Here is a 20021-nt window from a genome sequence, read left to right on the forward strand (position 1 = left end):
GGCTCCAGGGGCAGAGATAGCATGGAGGTAAGGCGTTTGCCTTGCATGCAGGACGGTGGTTCAAATCCCGGCATCCCATATGGTCCCCTGTGCCTGCCAGGAGCGATTTCTGAGCATAGAGCCAGGAGTAACCCCTGAGCGTTACCAGGTGTGACCCAAAAACTATAAAGACAGGCTTCAAACCCACGCCCACCCCCTGTCCATAGGCACTCTAGCCCCAACAATCTCCTCTCAGGACCTCTTCCCAGATGCCCTCTGGATTCTGGCAAGGTGAAGTGTGGGGAAAAAAGATATATACCAACAAGACCACGTTTTGCTTCCCCAAGTTTAATACACACTAGAACGAACCACAGAAGGTGTTGCTAGCCCAGAAATAAACTCAGTCCAAGTTCACGCCCAGGAATCCCAAGACACAGGACCAAGAACTGAGCCCAAGGCTCCTGGGGAGACTCTGTCACCCCCTTCCCCACCGTGCTTCTCTTAATCTGGGGCTCAGATAACCCTGCCCATCAATGTCCCTTCCCAAAGGCAGGTCATGGGATGGCCTCCCTCCTCAGGAGACAGAGGGGTTCGGGGCTCAGGGCCCCCAGGTGACACTGTCCGAGAGCAGCTGGGCTCTGACTCGGGATGGAGAACATCACAGAAGGGACGTTGAGGCAGGTCAGGCTCCCACACACTCCACGTAATTGGCAGGATACAGGCCGATGCGGCCACTCTGCAGCTGGCCCTGGCACCAGCCCTGCTCGTCCTCCTCGCTCATTTTCAGCAGCTCTTCCCCTGGGGGAAGAGGGCATAGTCATTATCTAATCCCCGACCCCACTCCACAAGTGGGTCAAGGCTGAGGGGAAGGGGGCAGCAGAGAGCTTAGGCAGAGGAAGGTCACAGGCAGCCCCCCAGGAATCCAATGGGGATTAAGACGCAGGTAAGGCCTCAGGGAAGATACTGAGTCCTGACCTTGGCTGGACTCAGAGAATTGGTCAAGTGTCCCCAGGTCGGATATCCCAAAATCACACCCTACTCAAGCTTCAAGGGTGTCTGGGAAGGAACAGGAAAGGGGTTCAAGGTACCTGCACGGAAACTCAGCTCATCAGCTTCCTGGCCAGCATAATCATACAGTGCCCGCACCCGTATCCCAGCAGCTGCTTTGCGGGCAATCTCCTCGTCGGACCATTCCTCATCCTGCCCACCACTGCAGGAGAGAGGCAGAGGATGCGGGGTCAGACACACACACACACACACACACACACCCCTGTGAATCCTGGTCGGACCATTCCTCATCCTGCCCACCACTGCAGGAGAGAGGCAGAGGATGCGGGGTCAGACACACACACACACACACACACACACACACACACACACACTATTCTCTTGGGTATGCTTTCTTCTTTTGGTTTCTCTCAAGTTGGTTGCAGATTTCCCCTTGCCATCCACATACACACACACACACACACACACACACACACTCCTGTGAATGCTCGGAGCCATCCCCAATTTTTCACAGAGCAGCCATGAGAGGGGGCATGGGAAATGCCTGACATCCCTAAAGCCACCCTGAAAATAGGGATTATGTCAACTCAAGTGGACACTAGCCTAGCCAATTTTCAATCTGCTTCCAAGGTGAAGAGAGTGGAAACAGGAAAGAGGAGGGGTCTTTCCTTCCCAGGCTCAGGTTCCTGGCTCTCACCCTGGGGACCCCGGGGACTGGGGCGGGGGCACAGTGCCATCTCTTGTGGGTATGATGCTGGTCAGAGTAACCTTATCTGGACTCCGGCCGCCCTTTTCTTTCCGGGTGATAGTCCTCTGCGTGTCCAAGGACCACTCCTGTGAGGACAGGGCAAAGGAGGTCAAACAGTGACAGCCAAGGTTGTCCCAACTACCTTTACCTACTTTGGCTCAGTCCCACTCCTGGGAGACTACCGCAATTCCCAACCTGAAAGACGAACCTCAAACTGCGGCCAGTTCATAGCCATGCCCGGCCCATGGGTGCTGCGCCACCAGCGAAGATCCTCCTCATCACTGACTGCCTCGATGGTCTGATGCAGGTCCTGGTGGAGCTCGTGGAACCTGGGGTCCAACCAAGGCACAGCCTTCAGACAGGGCAATCCTGGGCTGTACCTCCCAAGTGAGTTCTACCCAGCTGGCAGGGAAGGAAGGAGGCAGGAGGTGCCAAGGAATCTAGAGCCCTATGCCCACTTCAGGCTGCACCTCTCGCTGCTGGAGAGGTCGAGATGCTGGTGGAAGGTGAGCAGCATGTCCTTGAAGAAGAGAAGCCGCTGGCGCTCAGCGGTCTGGCAGCTCTCGAAGGCCTGCTCCATGTCCTCCATGTAGCGTGGTGTGTAGCGATGCAGCTCAGCCAGCGTCTGCTCGTACTGGGTTTTCACCTGGGGTGGGGTAGAGGGGGGTTGGGGAGCACTAGTCAGGACTCACCAGGTACTAATCACCTACCATGGACTGGAACCCAAAGTAAGTGCCAGGGGGGCCAGAGCAATAGCACAGTAGTAAGGCATTTGTCTTGCGTTCGGCCAACATAGGACAGACCCTGGTTCAATCCTGGCATCCCATATGGTCCCCCCAAATCTTCCAGGAGTGACTTCTGAATGCAAAGCCAGGAGTAACCCCTGAGCACTGTCGGGTGTGACCCGGCAACCAAAACAAACAAACAAACAAACAAACAAACAGAAAACCACAGTGTCAGGAATAATTAGCCCCAGCTCCTGTCCTTAAAAACTCCAACTGCCACCTCACCAAGGAGGTGTCACCTGGGCAAGCAGTATGAATGACAGAGATCTGGGACATGAAACTCACTCTAAAGAGAGTGAAAGAAATCCAAGGAGAATTCCTGGAAGAGATGGGAATTGAACAGCACCTTAGGGACAGAGAAAATTTAGACAAGCAAAGCAGGAAGAAAAGGAGGGGGGGAGGTCTTCTCATTGCTAAAATCATCCTAAGCATCAACTGCACTTCTTTGGATTTCTGTTTTATGGTGGGGACAGGAAAAGAAGACACACCTTGAAGTGTGCCAGGACTGATCTCCAGGCAGTGCTCTCTGGAGATGCTCAGGGAACCATATAGCATTAAGGATCAAAACCCATGCTCTCTTGGGACTAGAGCAATAGTATATAGCAGGTAGAGTGTTTTGTCTCGCACACAGCTGACCTGAGCCTTTCAGGAGAGATCCCTAAACACAGAGCTAAGAGTAAGCCCTAAGCACCTCTGAGTGTGGCCCAAAAACAAATCCAAAAAAGATCCAGCCTGCCCTCCAGCCTACTGAACCATCGCCCAGCCCACACCTGGTCCTTACAGGGAAAGCCTCATGTTTTCTTTATTTGGGGGGTGGGGGAGTGTTTTGGGTCATACCCGGTATCGCTCAGGGATTACTTCTGGCTCTGCACTCAGAAATCACTACCAGCAGGCTCAGAGTACCAATGGGATGCTGGGATTCAAACCACCATCAGTCCTAAATTGGATGCATGCAAGGCAAATGCCCTACCACTGTGCTATCTCTCTGACCCCAAGCCTCATGTTTTCTAAGGTCGGTCCTTTAAAGGAGCACCAGCAGGGGATAAGGCACTGGCACATGTCGATGACCCCTGGCTCAATCCCTAGTACCTCATATGGGCCCACAGGAATGATCCAAGTAGAAAGCCAGAAGCAGCTACTGAGCACTGTGGGTTGTGACCTTTCATCCAACAAAATGATCATAAAAAAACAAAGCTGAGGGGCCGCAGTGATAGCACAGAGGAAGGGCGTTTGCCTTGCATGCAGCTGACCTGGGACAGACCCAGGTTCAATTCCTGGCATCCCATATGGTCTGCCAAGCCTGCCAGAGGTCAATTTCTGAGTGCAGAGCCAGGAGTAACCCCTGACTGCCACCGGGTATGGCCCAAAAACAAAACAAAACAAACAAACAAACAAACAAACAAAAAACAGGACTGAGAACCCGAGGGATATAGCATAGCAGATAAGGTTCTTGAATTGCATGCAGCAGACTGGGGTCTGATCCTTGGCATCCCATAGGATCCCCCAGGCACCTCCAGGAGTGATTCCTGAGTACAGGAATAATAACTACTGAGCAGAACCAGATGTGCCCCTCCCCTGGAAAAAATAATCACAAGAAACAGCCGGCTGGAGGTGAGGAAGAGGGTAGGGGCAAGGCCAGCCGGTACCTTCTCGGCTTCCTTGGTGCAGCGGTCTGCACGCTCCTGCAACTTGCGCAGCTGTTCCTGGGACACGGCGCTGTCGGCCTTGGCATGGCTCTCGCGGGTCTGTGCCGTCTTCTCCTCCTTCCGTGTGGCATGGTAACTCTTCTTGGAAGCTTCCACCTGGCACAGGGCCGGGACACGTCTGGAGCCTGGGCACCTCCCGGGCACAGACCCCAGCAAGGGTTCGGCCACCCCTAGCTCTGGAGCTCACCTCTTTTAGTCGCTTCAGCCAGGGTTTCTGGGCCTTGCGGAAGCCATCCTCTGCTGCCCGGCTCTCACGGAAGCCCCCCAAGACCGGTCGGTGAAAGGCCCCCCGCTGCCAGGCTCGAACCCGCTCACTGTCCTGTCCCTGCAGCTTCTCCCGCACCTCCAGGTGCAGTGCGCTCAGCCGCTCGGCCGCCGTGAAGAAAGAGTGCCAGGCTTTCTCCAGTGTACCATATTGCGGGCCTAGGGGGAACGGGGGTGCTGCTATCACCTAGCTGGCCCTTCCTCCGTGGGTGCTGCTCTGGGGGTACCCCACGGAGTGCACTATCCCTGATGAGCCCAGATGTTGGCATTCAACAAAAGGAGCTAAGGTGTGAAGTGACTTAGTCTGATGGGCCAGAGAGAACACAGTGGATAGGATGCCTGCCTTGCACACAGCTGGTCCTGTGTGCAAGGTTCCATCACCGGCATCCCATATAGTTCCCTGTGCACAAGAATGATTCCTGAGCACAAGGGCAGGAGTAACCCCTGATCATTGCCAGGTTTGGCCCCACCAAAAAAAAAAAAAAAAGTTGGCCTGATGCTGGAGCAATAGGTAGAGTGTTTGCTTGCACACAGCTGAACTGAGACATACCCAGGTTCGATCTCTGGCATCCCATATGGCCCCCCGAGCCTGCCAGGAGTGATTTCTGAGTGCAGAGTCAGGAGTAACCCCTGAGCACTACCGGGTGTAGGCCCCAAAACAAAAAACAAACAAACAAACAAAGACTTGGCCTGAGCATAGAGCAGAGAGGAAAACACAGGGCTGCAATTTGAAGCCTCCCCTAAAAGCTGCCCATGGGAGAAGCAGCCTGGCTGTGTGTGTCAGCCAGACACCAAGTCAGCTCTCCCTCCTAAGGTACATCAAGCAAGTCACTTATCTTTCAGATTGTCCAACTTTCCTCTAGAAAACCTAGGTGGGTCAGGAGTCAGGGAGACTCCTGAATTCAAAGGGCTGAATGCAGGCCTGACATGTGGGAGACCCAGATCCCATTCCCAGCACCACACAGTCTTTCAAGCACTGCTTGTACCCAGAACACAGTGACCCAATAACTAAAATTAAAGTGCATAAGACCTCACTATACTTTGCCATTCTGAATAGCACCACTTGGAGTAATAAAATCAAAGGACCATGCCTTATTCCAGGAAAAGTGTCAATGTTTTCTCTGAAAAAATGCACAAAGAAACTGCCCTGAGCTCTAGAGATAGTATAGAGGCACCCCATGTGGTCCCCTGATCACTTGAGTGATCCTTGAGTACAGAGCCAAAAGTAAGCCCTAAGCACATGGAAGGAAGGAGGGAGGAAAGGAGGGAGGGAGAGAGGGAGGGAAGGAGGGAAGGAAGGAAGGAAGGAAGGAAGGAAGGAAGGAAGGAAGGAAGGAAGGAAGGAAGGAAGGAAGGAAGGGAGGGAGGAAGGAAGGGAGGGAGGGAGGGAGGGAGGGAGGGAGGGAGGGAGGGAGGGAGGGAGGGAGGGAAGTGTTGGAATAAACGGTTTTCACTCTATTCAGGATTATTCTTCTTTGCTTGTGTTCATCACTCATGTACTGGAAGTATGTCTAGATTGGTCCCATACTCGACCTGTTCTCTACCCATGGGGTTGGTCCTTCTCTTCCCAATGAAGACCTCAGGTCACAAGGAGAAACTGCTTGGTTTCACTTTCCACAACTAGCCTATCTGTCTGCTGGTATCTTTTGCTAATATGCGGAAAGCTTGTGGTGAAGTTTCCTAAACCTGTTTTATTCTCTTCAACCTCATGTGGGTTATTTCCTGTGTCAGTGTTTGCTTCCAGACCGGTGTTCCCTGATTTCATGAGATCTCCCTGAGCATGAAACATCTGTTTTTGAAAAGGAAAGAGGGAGGGATGGAAGGAAGGAAGGAGGGAAGGAAGGAAAACTATCCTGCCTTGGCAACTCCCTCACTATGGCCCTCTATACTCCACTCAGCCCCCAAGCAGCTCACCCTTCTCCACGGCACCCCTCCACTTGCGGGCCCATTCAGCCAGCTGCTGGGCATAGGCTTTCTCGATGCGGGCACGCTCCTGGAAGCAGCTGACCAGGTCCCCGCACAACCGGTGCCCGTCCTCCACCCGCTGTACTGTGCGCCTGTAGTTACCAGCCTGTGCAGACATGAGAAGGAGATTGCCAGAGAAAGCCCCCGCCCTGGAAGGCTGAGAGGGGGGTTCCTCCCAGTCCTGGTGGCCAGACCCAGAGATTGGTGGGCATTACAGTGCCACTCAGCTGCTCACCTCCCAGAAACTGCCTCCAAGGGCCTCCCCTCCAGCGTCCTCCTCTGGAGCCATGGTGTCCCCGCAGCACGGAATGGTGGCAGATTCGGGGCTGTGGGGCGCAAAAGGGTAAACAAAGGGACTTGTAGTTTGAGGCAAAGGAACGTGTGTCTTCCTATCCCTGGGCTTGACCCTCAGTACCTTGTGAATCATCAGAGCAAGATATGAACAATGCAGGAGTTAAGGGGTTCCAGGAAGGGTCAGCAGGATAGGCTGGCATTTCCCAAACTCCTCCTCTCGCCCTGGGTCTGCCTCCCTCAACACACACCTCCTCCCCCCCCCCCAACACACACACATACCTGGGGCCTAGAGATCACTCAAGGACCAAGTGTCCCGTTCTGGAGCCTGCCACGTTGGATTCTGCGTAGAAACTAATCAGAACAGAGCAGGGGGTGAGGGCGGGGGCCCAGAGACCAGGGCGGTGCCCTGCTACCCAGATATAGCAACTGCTGTCAGAGGCACCAGCTTCCAGCCAGGAGAATACCAGGGGAGTCACACGATCCAGCCAGTGGGGGATTAGATGGCAGGTGGGGGTGGGGTGGGCAGAGGGCCTTACTCCCCTCCAAAGGAGAGAAGAGGACATCTGCCCACGTTGGGCCCTGCTGCCCTTCCTTGAATAAGGGACACTTGCCCAGACCGGTCAAGTCAGAATGTGCCCAGCCAGCCACTCCTCCTGGCTCCCTGAGCTGCAGAGTTAGCTGGAGCCAGGAGGCCTAAACAAGTGCATCTTACTGTCCACTCCTAAGGAATCTTTTACTCTGCCTAAGATGACAATTCCACTTCCTGGAGGGGCCAGAGAGATAGTACAATGGAAAGGACATTTGCTTTGCTATGCAAATGCAGACAACATGCAGTCAACCCAATTTTTATTTTATTTTATTTTATTTTATTTTTAATTTTTTTTTTTTTTTTGGTTTTTGGGCCACACCCGGCGGTGCTCAGGGGTTACTCCTGGCTGTCTGCTCAGAAATAGCTCCTGGCAGGCACAGGGGACCATATGGGACACCGGGATTCGAACCAACCACCTTTGGTCCTGGATCGGCTGCTTGCAAGGCAAACACCGCTGTGCTATCTCTCCGGGCCCCAATTTTTATTTTATTTATGTTTTGGGGCCACACTCAGCAGCGCTCAGGGGTTACTACTGGCAGGCTTGGGGGACCATATGGGATGTCTGGGATCGAACCCAGGTCTGTCCTGGGTCAGCCATGTGCAAGGCAAATGCTTTACCATTGTGCTATCACTGCACTCCCTGCCAACCCAATTTTAATCCCTCGTATCTCGTATGGTTGGTTCCCAGAGCCCCTCCAGGAGTTATCCGGGAGCACAAAGCCAGGAGTAAGCACCACCAGGGACAGTCCAAAAAAATCAATTCCACCCTCGTGTACTTCTGGCCCAGGGCTGGTGTAACATGCAAACCAGGCAAAGGACAAATGATGTGAGGGTATCAGCAGGCACAAGGAAACACTGATTGTGTCCCATAGCATTGAGGTTTCCAGAGGGCTCCATAGGCAACAAGCAGTTCCATCTCACCTTCAGGCCAGATTTGGCCTGGAAGAAGAATGCAGGAACTTAGAGCACCTGTCTTGCAAGCAAATGGTGGTCACAGGTTCAAATCCCGGAGGTCCTCTATGTATGGAGCATGATCCCCATAGCTATGTGAATCTGGCAGCCCTGCATTTGCAGTCCCAGTAACACACGTAGTGTCCAACTGCACCACACACTCAACAAAGGGGTGCAACCTGGCAAGCACCACAATGAAGATATGCATGGACCGGTGCTGTCCCTGCGGTAAAGCCCACCATGCCTTTCATGCATGAAGATCTGGGTTTGGTCCTCAATGCTAATGCTGAAAATAATATATTGATTGGGGGTAGGGGGTATCAGAGAAGACAGCTGGAAGGGCCAGAATTCAGGCTTTTGATGTGGCAGTCCCCAGATTTTTATCCTCACTCTGCATTATCTCCTGAGCACTGCTTGAGTGAGCCCTGAAAACCAAGCTAGCAGTCAGTCATCCCCAAGCACCAACTAGCTATGGCCCCCACAAAAACTATAAAAACCAAAAACTATAGGCGCCGGCAAGGTGGCGCTAGAGGTAAAGTGTCTGCCTTGCATGCGCTAGCCAAGGAAGGACCACAGTTCGATCCTCCGGCATCCCATATGGTCCCCCCAAGCCAGGGGTGATTTCTGAGTGCTCAGCCAGGAGTAACCCCTGAGCATCAAACGGATGTGGCCTGAAAAAAAAACTATAAAGATGATGTGTGCTCACTATGGCCAGGAAGCACAACTCTGGCAAGGATTATGTGGGAGCACCATGATGACCCCCATTACTTATACATCTCAACTAAGACTACCCACCAGCCCCAAAACTCAGTGAGAGACAGTCAAGCTCTGGGTGTACTGCCCTTAAGTGTGCTTCGAGACCTAATCACACCTCAGCCTGGGTGTGCGTGCATGTGTGTATGTGTGTGTATGTCCCTCATTGCTCTAATCACAACTATATCAGCAACAACAAAGGGAAGGGAAGCTGGAGGGAGTTTAAAAAAAAGCCCAGGATGCCTGAGTGATAGCATGGAGGTAGGGCATTCGTCTTGCATGCAGAAGGGCAGTGGTTCAAATCCCAGAGTCCCATATGGTCTCCCGAGCCTGCCAGGAGCAATTTCTCAGCGCAGAGTCAGGAGTAACCCCTGAGCGCTGCCAGATGACCCAAAAAAAAAAAAAAAGCCCAGGGTCAGAGACTCTTGTGGAGTGACACTGATATAAACCAATCAAAAGACTGTTCTCCAGCAAGCCAGGAGGATCAAGCCTAGAGCCTCTAGGATACAGAGGGCCATGCTCTTCTGGCCTCTGAGTTGGATCCCAGCTGTCCCCAATCCACACTCAAGTCCCTAGAAAGACATCATTTCCTCCCTAAGTAAGCTCAAGGGAGTGGAAGGACAGAGTGTACATGGACACAAACCCCCACTCAAGCAGTGCAGCCACAGTGCTGCTGGGCTCCTACCCAGACTCCAATGGAGGCTGCATCTCTGGTCTGTCCTCCAGGCCTCCTTCCTTCATGCCTGCCCAGCTCCACATCCTTCGCCACCTCCTCAGACCAATATTCCCCTGGGTACAATTGACAGAACAAATGCCATCTTGACAGAGGCTTTCAAAGAGGTAGTGTGTGTTTCTCAAGGCAATGACACCAGTAACTAACACCTGGAAGAAAACACCATTGTTGGGCTGGGGATTTGACTAGCCTTACATGTGTGAGGCCATGGGTTCAATCCCTGCACTGCAAAAAAAAAAAAAAGTTTTGCCTAGGGAGGTTTGCACAGAGCAGGAAAGGGCACCCAGTTCTTTCCCAGGCTTTGTCTTGATTTTGTCCCCTGTGCCCTGAAAGCACTTGCCAACCAGGTGGAACAGCCTGAAGCTGTAAATCTCACGCCCTTCGGTGCATTCCTGTCAAGTATCCAGGGTCTGGGCCTGTCTTACTCGCTCATCCTAGGAAAAGCTGCCCCCTACCCGTTCTGAGCTCTGGCCCCAGAACAGAGCAAGCTGTGTGTGCAGGCCTGGCACTGCTCCCCGGGCCTCCCAGAGCAAACACCAACCCAAGTCCCAGGCACAGCCAGGCCCCGCAGCGCCGGCTGGGTCTAGCAGAGAGGGCAGCCCGGTGCCCTGGTCCCTGTATGTGGGAGATAGACCCATGTGCCTCCAGGCCTGTACAGAGCCCCAGATCAACCTGCACGTTCGGGGGTGGCCAGTGCTCAAGAGAACAAATTTCCAAGCTAGAGAGACACTTTCTGGGGTCTTCTCGGAACTGCCCGTGCCAAAGCAGAGGGTTGAGAAGCAGAGATGAGGACCCAGAAGAGAAGGGCATGCTCCTGGAAGTGAGGGGCGCGGCCAGGCCACCCTGCCCATCCTCAGTCCTCACACACACACACACACACACACACACACACACACACACACACACACACACACATACACACACACACACACACACACACACACGCTGCACCCATGGGCCTCTTCCCCAGGCCACCTGCCCATCCTCAGCCCTGACACACACACACACACACACACACACACACACACGCTGCACCCATGGGCCTCTTCCCTCCCGCGCCCAGGGACTTCAATTGAAGGCCCAGGAAAGGGAGCCTTGCTCGAATCCCAGAGCAAAAGTACAGGCAGGCAGCAGGAGCGGCTGCAACCAGCAACCAGCAGCGGGAGCGGCCTGGGAGGCTGGGGGAAGGGGTGGCCGGGGGAAAGGAGAAGGAGGCCGGGCCAGGGAGGGGCATAACAAAGGGGCACTTTTGGAAACCCGACCTGCCGGCCGAGGTGCCCGATCCCGGATGACGCACACCCGCACCCCGAGATTCGGCACGCAGCGGCCGGCCGCCCGGCTCAGGCCTCCAACCCCTGCCTCCGAGATGGCCCTGGTCCGGCCCAACCCACGCGGAGAGGCCGGGTAGAGAGTTGGGGGGGACACCCCGACACCTCCACCCAATTTGTCCAACTTAGTCTTGGAGCGGGTGTGGCTGCGGGCCTCCCCGAGGCGAGGGGGTGCACCCCTGGAACTCCAGAGGGTGGCCCGAGCGCATGGGCTGGGGATCTGGGGTTTATTTGCAACAAAAAGGGGTTCGCGAAAGAGCAAGGCCACTCTGGGATCTCGCCCGGAGAACCGCTGTGGGGGTGCCCTGGGGTGGGGTGACTCTCCAACCCCGGCGCGCCCCTGCCCATTGTGGGGGTGAGCCTGATTCCCCCGCGCAATTCGGCGCTCGCTGGTTCCCCCTCCTCGCAAAGAGTGGGGTGACTGGGTAGGGGTGGTGGCGGGCTCCCCGAAAAGCTGCAAGGGGAAGGCGGGAATAGGTCCTAGAGTTCAACTTGGGGGAGCGGGAGAAGTTTTCACGCTGGGGCCTGCTGCCAGCCAGCACTCACCAAGTCGTGTCGTTCCGGGGCGCCTGGGGTTTGGGGGGGTCCCGCCACGCTCGGCCCGAGTCCTCCAGCAGCCGCCGGGCTTGGGCCACCGCCTCCCGCAGCGCCGGGCCCTCCCCCGGGAAGCCCGGCCCCCGGCCCCGCCTCTCCTCCGGCTCGGCCGCCCCAGCCCCACCGGCCGGCCCGCAGGGGGGACACGGGGGGTCCAGGGGCACAGGCCGATCGGGGGTGACAAGGGAGTGTCGCGCCCCTCCCCGATCTTGGCTAAACCGAGTGGAAGCGGGACAGCTTGGGTTGCTGGTGGTGGTGGTGGTGGTGGTGGTGGTGGGGCCCACTGTGCTACAGTAGTTTTCCTCGGGTGCAGCTTTGCGGGGAGACTCGCAGCCACCCGCTTTGTAAGCATCTGGGGTTCCATGGTGCAGACTTGGAAGCTGAAGCTCAGGCCCATCTTATGCGAGATTGAGCGGGGTCACCCTCTCCAAACCCCCCCATGCTCAGCGAGCAGCTTTGGGCTTTTGGGGGGCGCATTCCTGATGCCTGAGATGGACCGGTGGAAGGGAAGGAAGGAAGGAAGGAAGGAAGGAAGGAAGGAAGGAAGGAAGGAAGGAAGGAAGGAAGGAAGGAAGGAAGGAAGGAAGGAAGGAAGGAAGGAAGGAAGGAAGGAAGGAAGGAAGGAAGGAAGGAAGGAAGGAAGGAAGGAAGGAAGGAAGGAAGGAAGGGAGGGAGGGAGGGAGGGAGGGAGGGAGGGAGAGAAGGAAGAAAGGAAGGAAGGAAGGAAGGAAAAACGAAAGAAAGAAAGAAAGAAAGAAAGAAAGAAAGAAAGAAAGAAAGAAAGAAAGAAAGAAAGAAAGAAAGAAAGAAAGAAAGAAAGAAAGAAAGAAAGAAAGAAAGAAAGAAAGAAAGAAAGAAATAAGTCTCCCAGCAAGGAAGGAAGGAAGGAAGTTTGAAAGGGAAGGGAAGGGAAGGGAAGGGAAGGGAAGGGAAGGGAAGGGGAGGGGCGGGGAGGGGAGGGGAGGGGAGGGGAGAGAGAGAGAGAAAGAAAGAGAGAGAAAGAGAGAAAGAAAGAAAGAAAGAAAGAAAGAAAGAAAGAAAGAAAGAAAGAAAGAAAGAAAGAAAGAAAGAAAGAAAGAAAGAAAGAGAAAAGAAAGAAAGAAAGAGAAGAGAAAGAAGAGAGAAGAAAGAAAGAAAGAAAGAAAGAAAGAAAGAAGAAAGAAAGAAAGAAGAAAGAAAAAGAGAAGAAAGAAAGAAGGAAAGAAAGAAAGAAAAGAAGAAGAAAGAAAGAAGAAGAAAGAAAGAAAGAGAAAGAGAGAGAGAGAAAGGAAGGAAGGAAGGAAGGAAGAAAGGAGGAAGGAAGGAAGAAAGGAAGAAAGAGAAAGAAAGAAAGAAAGAGAAAGAAAGAAAGAAAGAATAAAAGGAAGGAAGGAAGGAAGGAAGGAAGGAAGGAAGGAAGGAAGGAAGGAAGGAAGGAAAGAAAGGAAAGAAAGGAAAGAAAGGAAAGAAAGAAAGAGTCTTTCTCCCAGCTCGGAGTTTCCAATTCATTCTTAAATCCTTCCACTCCTCCACCAGCAGCTTTGGCAGCTATTTTTTTCCAGATCGCCACGATGCCGCCCCACCCGTAATAAATCCCTTCTTCTTTATTCCCCCATCCCGGGAATTTTCGGAGCCTGCCCGTCGGTTATTTATAACCCCGGGAGCCGGCCCAGAAATGTTCCCTGGCTGACCTAATCGCCACCTGCTTGGCCTGCCCACCCACCCCCTTCTGGGCGGTGGTGACCCAGCGGCGGGGCGCTCTGCTCTGCTCAGCCTGGCAGCACGCTCCGATGGGCCCCAACTCAGAAAATTAGCAGGGAGTGGCCGCGCCTCGGGCGCTCTGCATGGAGAAGGCCTCCCCCAGGGGAACTGTGCCTGGCTCACACGCTCCTGGAAGCCCTCCGGGGGCTGCTGTCTTCCATCCAGCACGTAGTCCCTTCTTCCATTCCCAGCACCGCCGCCCCACCTGCCTGTGGATCGTTTAAGTATGTGTGCGAGCCTCTGACCCGCAGCTTTAAACTGAAGGCCGAGGAGATAGTACAGAGGGTGGGGTACTTACCTTACAGGGTTCAAACCCAGGCACCTCCTCTGGTTCCCTTAATTCACCAGAAGGAAGTCCTGAGCACTGCCAAATGTGTGGCCTTCCCAAAAATTTAAAAACTAATAATAATAAAAGTACTCCTATGCAAGGAAAAAATAGTGGGAAACAAAAATTAAAAAATAAAAATAGTCCAATGGTGTGCGTTCCAAACCCTGGAGGAATCACTCACTGATGCTTGAAGCAGAAGAATCCGTTCAAGATGCAAAGGGATCCTGCAGAGGAGGAAAAGGTGAAGATCATCATCCAGAGGGAAAGCCTGGGTAAGAGGATCCAGGAAGTAGCACCTTTGGCCCCCAAGGACTTGGGTCACCTTTGACAAGTCACACCTGAGCAGAGATTGATCCTGGTACTCACAAGGGTGTGTGCTAACAGGATGTGACTTCTGAAACCAGTTTCAACACCCACTCTCTGTTGGGGCTTGGACACATCCCTTTTTCTTTCCCCCTATCGCTGTTTCTCCCTCTATAAAACATACCAGGTGACCTGATTGAACTCCTAAGCCAGCTAATTAATGATTGTAAACGTACTTCCAGGCCAAGATGCTCGTCAGCAAGAGGAGACAGTGAGAGGGATTTTTTTAATTTATTTTATCTGTTAATGTCCCACCTCATGCCTTAGTGGTCCCTCTAGGCTCCTCAACAGAAAGTGTGAAAGCACAAGAATAAAATTAATTACAGCCACCACCTATTTAAAACCCCACAGGGAAATAAAAGCTACAGGCCAGGATTGGGGATAGGAAGAAGCCAGGCATGGAGAGACTCAGAAAACAGGGCTATTCTTCAGAGCGACTTAGCAAAGGGGATGCCATGTGGAAAACATCTGGTTTCCCTTGGGTTCAGCATGGCCAGCAGAACGTAGACGTGTTGCAGCTGATCTTAATTGCCTCTAAGGTACCATTGGGAGGAAAAAAATAAACCCAAACCCAGAGTGTACTAAATGGCTTCAGAGGTGAGAAGAGAGGGCTGGAGAGCATAATTCGCATGCAGGGAGTTCCATTCCTGTAACCACATGGTTCCCCCAGTACTGCCAAGAGATACCCTGAAAACAAAGCTAAGAGTAGCCCCTGGGCACCACTGGTATGGCCCTAAAGCAATAACAAAAAAAGATGTAAGGCTACAGAGATAGTACAGTGGGTAGGTACTTGCCTTGCCCAACCCAGGTTTGATGCCTAGCATCTCATATGGTTCTCTGAGCCCATACGTACATATGAGTAATAATACCAGTTGTGGCTCAGAGATTCAAAACAAAACAAAACAAATAGAGGTAAGTGGAGAGAGAACTGACAATAGAAAGTCAGCGGTGTTTGGATGCCAATGCTGCCCCAGGACATGGGTAGAGGCTCAGACAGAGCCCCTATATTTCCTTCCACTTGGATAGGGTTCAAGATGAGCTACCCAAAGTCAGAAATCTGTGTAGACAGAAACCCGGACATGCATAGTGTAACAAGAAGTACCTGGTTACAGATTGGCCCAAAGCCCAAGCTCCCAACAGTTCAAGAATTACTCACCTTGAGCTTCTGGAATGTCCTAGCCACTGTGCCATCACTTATTTGTTTATTTATTCATTCACTCCTTCAGCCTCAAGAACATTTGAGGAGACACACAGAGAAAAGAGAAGAAGCAAAACAGAATTTGACTTCCCCCCCTAAATCAAATGTTTCATGTAGAATGCAAAATGTGTTATCATAAAAATATGGTTATAAGGGGCTGGAGGTATAATATGGAAGTTATGGTGCGTGTCTTGCACACAGCTGACCCTTGTTTCATCGATGGCACCACATATGATTCCTTGAGCACTATCAGGTGTGATCTCTGAGCACAGAGCCAGGAGTTAAGTGCTGAGCACTACTGCATGTGTTTTAAAAACAAACAAAACAAAGATATAAGAGAGGCCAGAGCGATAGCACAGCAGTAAAGTTTGCTTTGCATGCGACTAACACAGGACGTTGAATCCTGGCATCCCATATGGTCCCCCGAGCCTGCCAGGAGCGACTTCTAAACACAGAACCAGGAGTAACCCCTGAGTGCCACCGAGTGTGACCCAAATACCAAATATAAAAATAATAAAAACCACTTATTAAAAAAAGATATAAGGGGAGAGATAATATAGGAAGGTAAGGTGTTGGCTTTACAAGGAGCTGACCCCAGTTTGATTTGATTTACTGCCCCCCCTGAGCACTTCCAAGGTTACTCCTGAGCTCTGAACAGGAAGAGCCCCAGAGCACCACCATCTTCCCCTCTCCTAAAAAATTAAAATAAAAAACCATGGATGTGGAAACAACTATAATTGTGTTCAGTTTGTGGTGGTGCAGAGTATAATTTTCTTTAATTTTCAAATAAACAATGTCAGAATAATCCCCCAAAGTCCCCTGACCTTCAGTTGCTGCTTAGTCCTGTGCTATGCGAGGTATTGGGAGTACAAGGGCAAATAGGGCAGAGATCAAAATGCATGAGAGTGATACCAGGTGGATGGGAAGTTCTGTGGGGAAACAGGCAGAAGCAACCGCCCTTCCCAAAGCTGTGCCACTTGACCGGTCTCGAGCAAGAATTAGTCACCCACGTGGAGAGGCATTCTAGGCAGGAACATCAGGGTGTGGCAAGTCCCAGTGCCGTAAGCCTGTGACCCAACTATTCTACTGTTTTAGTATCTGACCTAGACAAAAAATGTGTACCAGTTGCTGGGGAAAAAGAATGTAAAGCTGTTTGCACATAATATTGTTGACAATAAAGGAAACCATAAGCCAATGTCCATCAGGAGGGCAGAGGCCAAATAACCTAAAGCTCACTCAACTAAAGAACACAATGGACAGAGATTCTTTTTGTGAGGGGTGCTCCCCAGTCCACTCAGGGGTTATTGGTGGCTCTGCACTCAGAAATTGTTCCTGGCAGGCTCTGGAGACCATATGGGATGCCAGGGATTGAACCCAGGTCCATCCTGGGTTGGCCGCATGCAAGGCAAACGCCCTACTGCTTTATTCTTTTTTAATTGAAACACTGTGAGACAGAGTTTAAAAGGTGTTGATAGTTGAGCTTCATACTGTGTTCCAACACCCATTCCTTGACCAATGCTCAGTTCCAGCCACCAGTGTCCCCAATTTCCCTCCTGTCTCTCTTCCCCGCCTGCCTGCCTCTATAGCAAGCATCTTTCTCTCTCTCTCTCTCTCTCTCTCTCTCTCTCTCTCTCTCTCTCTCTCTCTCTCTCTCTCTCTCTCTCTCTCTCTCTCTCTCTCTCTCCTTTTAGGTACTGTGGTTTGCTGCACTTTTACTGAGAGGGTATCATTCATATCACTTTTCCTCTTTTCAACACCACTTCTTTTCCAGAGTGATTTCCAACTATCAGTGTCATAGTGATCCCTTCTCTATTCTAACTCTACCCCCACCCCCAATCTTTGTTATAAGCTTCCTACCATGGACCAGTCCTCCTGAGCCTTTATTTCTATTTACTTTGAGTATTATTCTCATATTATTATTTTTAATTTCTCTCAGATTCATGCGATCATTCTATGTCTGTCCTCTCCCTCTGACTCATTTCACCCAGCATTATACTCTCCAGATCTACTCATGTATAAGCAAATTCCATGACTTCAGTTGCATAATATTCTATTGTGTAGATGTACCATAGTTCCTTTATCCACTCATCTGCTTTGAGATGAGTTCTTAAGCATGGGCCTCTGAGAATCAAAGAGGCCAGTCAAATAAAAAGAATTCTTTGAAAACATTCAAATGGAATGTGCGGCAAATAATTCTAATAGTGGGTCTTATCTCTAGGGAGAGGTCTAAACTGGTAAAGAAGCTGCTTGTAACAATAGAAATGTTGGGTCTGAGCCAGAGCGATAGCACAGCAGGTAGGGTGTTTGCCTTGCACACAAATGACCTGGGATGGACCCTGGCATCCTATATGGTCCCCCCAGCCTGTCAGGAGTGATTTCTGAGCACAGAGCCAGAACTAACCCCTGAGCACTGCCAGGTGTAACCCAAACAAATAAAATGCTAGGACTGGTAAGAGCTCAGTACACTGAGCACATGCTTTGCATGCAAGAGGTCTGGATTCAGCCAACATCTGAAAGTGGCCTCCAAATACTGCCAGGTTTGGGCTAAGCAAAAATTTTTTTTTCAGCTATTGCTTTCTGTGTCACACCCAATTGTGCTCAGTGCTTACTCCTGGCAAGCTTGGGGTGGGGGAACCATTTGAGGTGGTGCAAGGGATGAAACCCAGGTCAGTTGCATGCAAGACAAACACCTTCCCAATGTACTAACACTCAGGCACCCCCCCCTTTCCAAAAAAATATTTTTAAGGTAAAGTTTTCCATGGGAACGTATGTGTTTGCAAATTGTGTAATAAAATCGCTCTTTGAAAAGAGGCTATGTCTGAAAAAGGGACTGTCTCAATCAGAGAGATAACTGGGGTGAGGGAGGACCAGAAAGGATTGATCCCTACCACCTCTGGACATTGCCCCTGCATTCCTGCCGAGTAGCTGAGTAAAGTATTCTGATTCACAGCTCTGTTTTTAAGATCTCCAGCAACCCCAGGTGGAAAAACTGGTCTGAAATATTGAGCAGGGCTAACTTCAGTGGGGGTGGCTGTTTCTGCAGGAAGAAGAGCAGATGGATGACATTAGAGTGAAACTGCATAGCAGGCTTGGGGGTGGGGGGATCTGCCCCAAGACTGACTCTTTGAAGGAATCAGGGACCCCCGAGTGGTCTGCTCAGGAAGCTTGCCCAGGTTCCCAGAGGCCGTCTCTAAAATCTAGAGGGACCCTGCTGGCTGGAGTTCTAGTTAAAGGGGCAGTTTCTTTTACCCTCAATTCTCATTCCCTCCACCACACTGGGGCATGGTCCATCATGTAAATAGGGCACACATGGGGAAGCCCCACTTCCTGGGAGTTGCCACTAAAATCTCAGGAAGGCCAAATAAATACATGATTACAAGTTAGGATCAAGATTTTTTTTTTCTTTTTTGGTTTTTGGGCCACACCCGGCGGTGCTAAGAGGTTACTCCTGGCTGTCTTCTCAGAAATAGCTCCTGGCAGGCACGGGGGACCATATGGGATGCCGGGATTTGAACCAACCACCTTAGGTTCTGGATCGGCTGCTTGCAAGGCAAACACCGCTGTGCTGTCTCTCTGGGCCCAGGATCAGGATTTTTTTTTGGGGGGGGCACCCATTGGCGCTCAGAAGTTACTCCTGATACTGTGCTCAGAAGTTGTTACTGGCAGGCTTGAGGGACCATATAGGATGCAGGGATCGAAACATCCCGATCAGCTACGTGCAAGGCAAACACCCTACTGATAAGTTATCTCTCTGGCCCCGAGGATCAGGATTTTAAAGGAGTTGAAAATATGCAGGGGCTGGAGAGATAGCACAGCAGTAGAGTTTTACCTTGCATGCAGCAGATCCAGGACCGAAGGTGGTTCAAATCCCGGCATCCCATATGGTCCCAGAGTCTACCAGGAGTAATTTCTGAGCACATAAGCCAGGAGTAACCCCTGAGTGCCACTGGGTGTGATTCAAAGAAAAAAGAGAAAAAGAAAAGAAAAGAAAATATGCAAAAGCTAGGGTACTAGGAGAGAGTAACGGGAGCCCAAATACAGTGAGGGGTGGTGGTGAGAACAGGCCTCCCTCAGGAAGTTCATGCCTCTCTGCTGAATGGGGCAGAGAATAAATGGAAGTTGAACTGGGTGAACATGGACCTATCCTGGGAACGCCCATTTCTTTCATGGTGGGTGTAGCAGTGTGTGTGCTGAGGTGTGCAAAGGCCCAGAAATGGGAATTCTAGGGAGAGAAAACAAAAGACTTGAGGGCCTGGCACCGAGGGTGAGAGATCCAGGATGAGGTGGGGGCAGCACCCAGACACCGCACACTGCAGGCTTTGTTTGCTGGGGAGGGCAGACTGTGCACAGAAGAGAACCCTGTTCACCCAGGGCTGTGCGAGGGATGGATGTAAAGAAAGGCCTTTCTTTATGTATCTTTCCTTCCTTTCATTCTTTCCTTTTTCTTTCCTTCCTTTCTTCCTTTTTCTGTTTTGCTCTTTCTTTCTCTTTCTGTTTCTTCCTTCTTCCTTTCTTCCTCCTTTTCTTTCTCCTTCCTTCCCACACCTGGCAGTATTCTATGTTTAGTTCTTGTGTGTGTGTGTGTGTGTGTGACACCCGGCAGCGCTCAGGGGTTAGTCTCCTGGCTCTGCACTCAGAAATTGTTCCTGGCAGACTCAGGGGACCATATGGGATACCGGGATTTAAACCGGGGTC

At 51.7% G+C, this 20021-nt stretch overlaps 1 protein-coding gene across 1 annotated transcript; it reads right to left on the minus strand.

Moving 5' to 3' along the window:
• Positions 1-326: 326 nt before the first annotated feature.
• Positions 327-11730, minus strand: PACSIN3 (protein kinase C and casein kinase substrate in neurons 3). The gene is made up of 11 exons (XM_049779698.1): positions 11650-11730; positions 7029-7100; positions 6691-6781; positions 6405-6561; positions 4414-4649; positions 4167-4322; positions 2206-2381; positions 1944-2064; positions 1685-1821; positions 1068-1189; positions 327-777 (listed from the first exon to the last, which is right to left on the minus strand). The coding sequence occupies exons 3-11, from the start codon at positions 6742-6744 to the stop codon at positions 662-664; spliced, it is 1275 nt and encodes a 424-aa protein (XP_049635655.1). The 5' UTR covers positions 6745-6781; positions 7029-7100; positions 11650-11730; the 3' UTR covers positions 327-661.
• Positions 11731-20021: the final 8291 nt, after the last annotated feature.

This window comes from Suncus etruscus, chromosome 9 (assembly GCF_024139225.1).
Source record: "Suncus etruscus isolate mSunEtr1 chromosome 9, mSunEtr1.pri.cur, whole genome shotgun sequence".
NCBI classification, from domain to species: Eukaryota; Metazoa; Chordata; class Mammalia; order Eulipotyphla; family Soricidae; genus Suncus; species Suncus etruscus.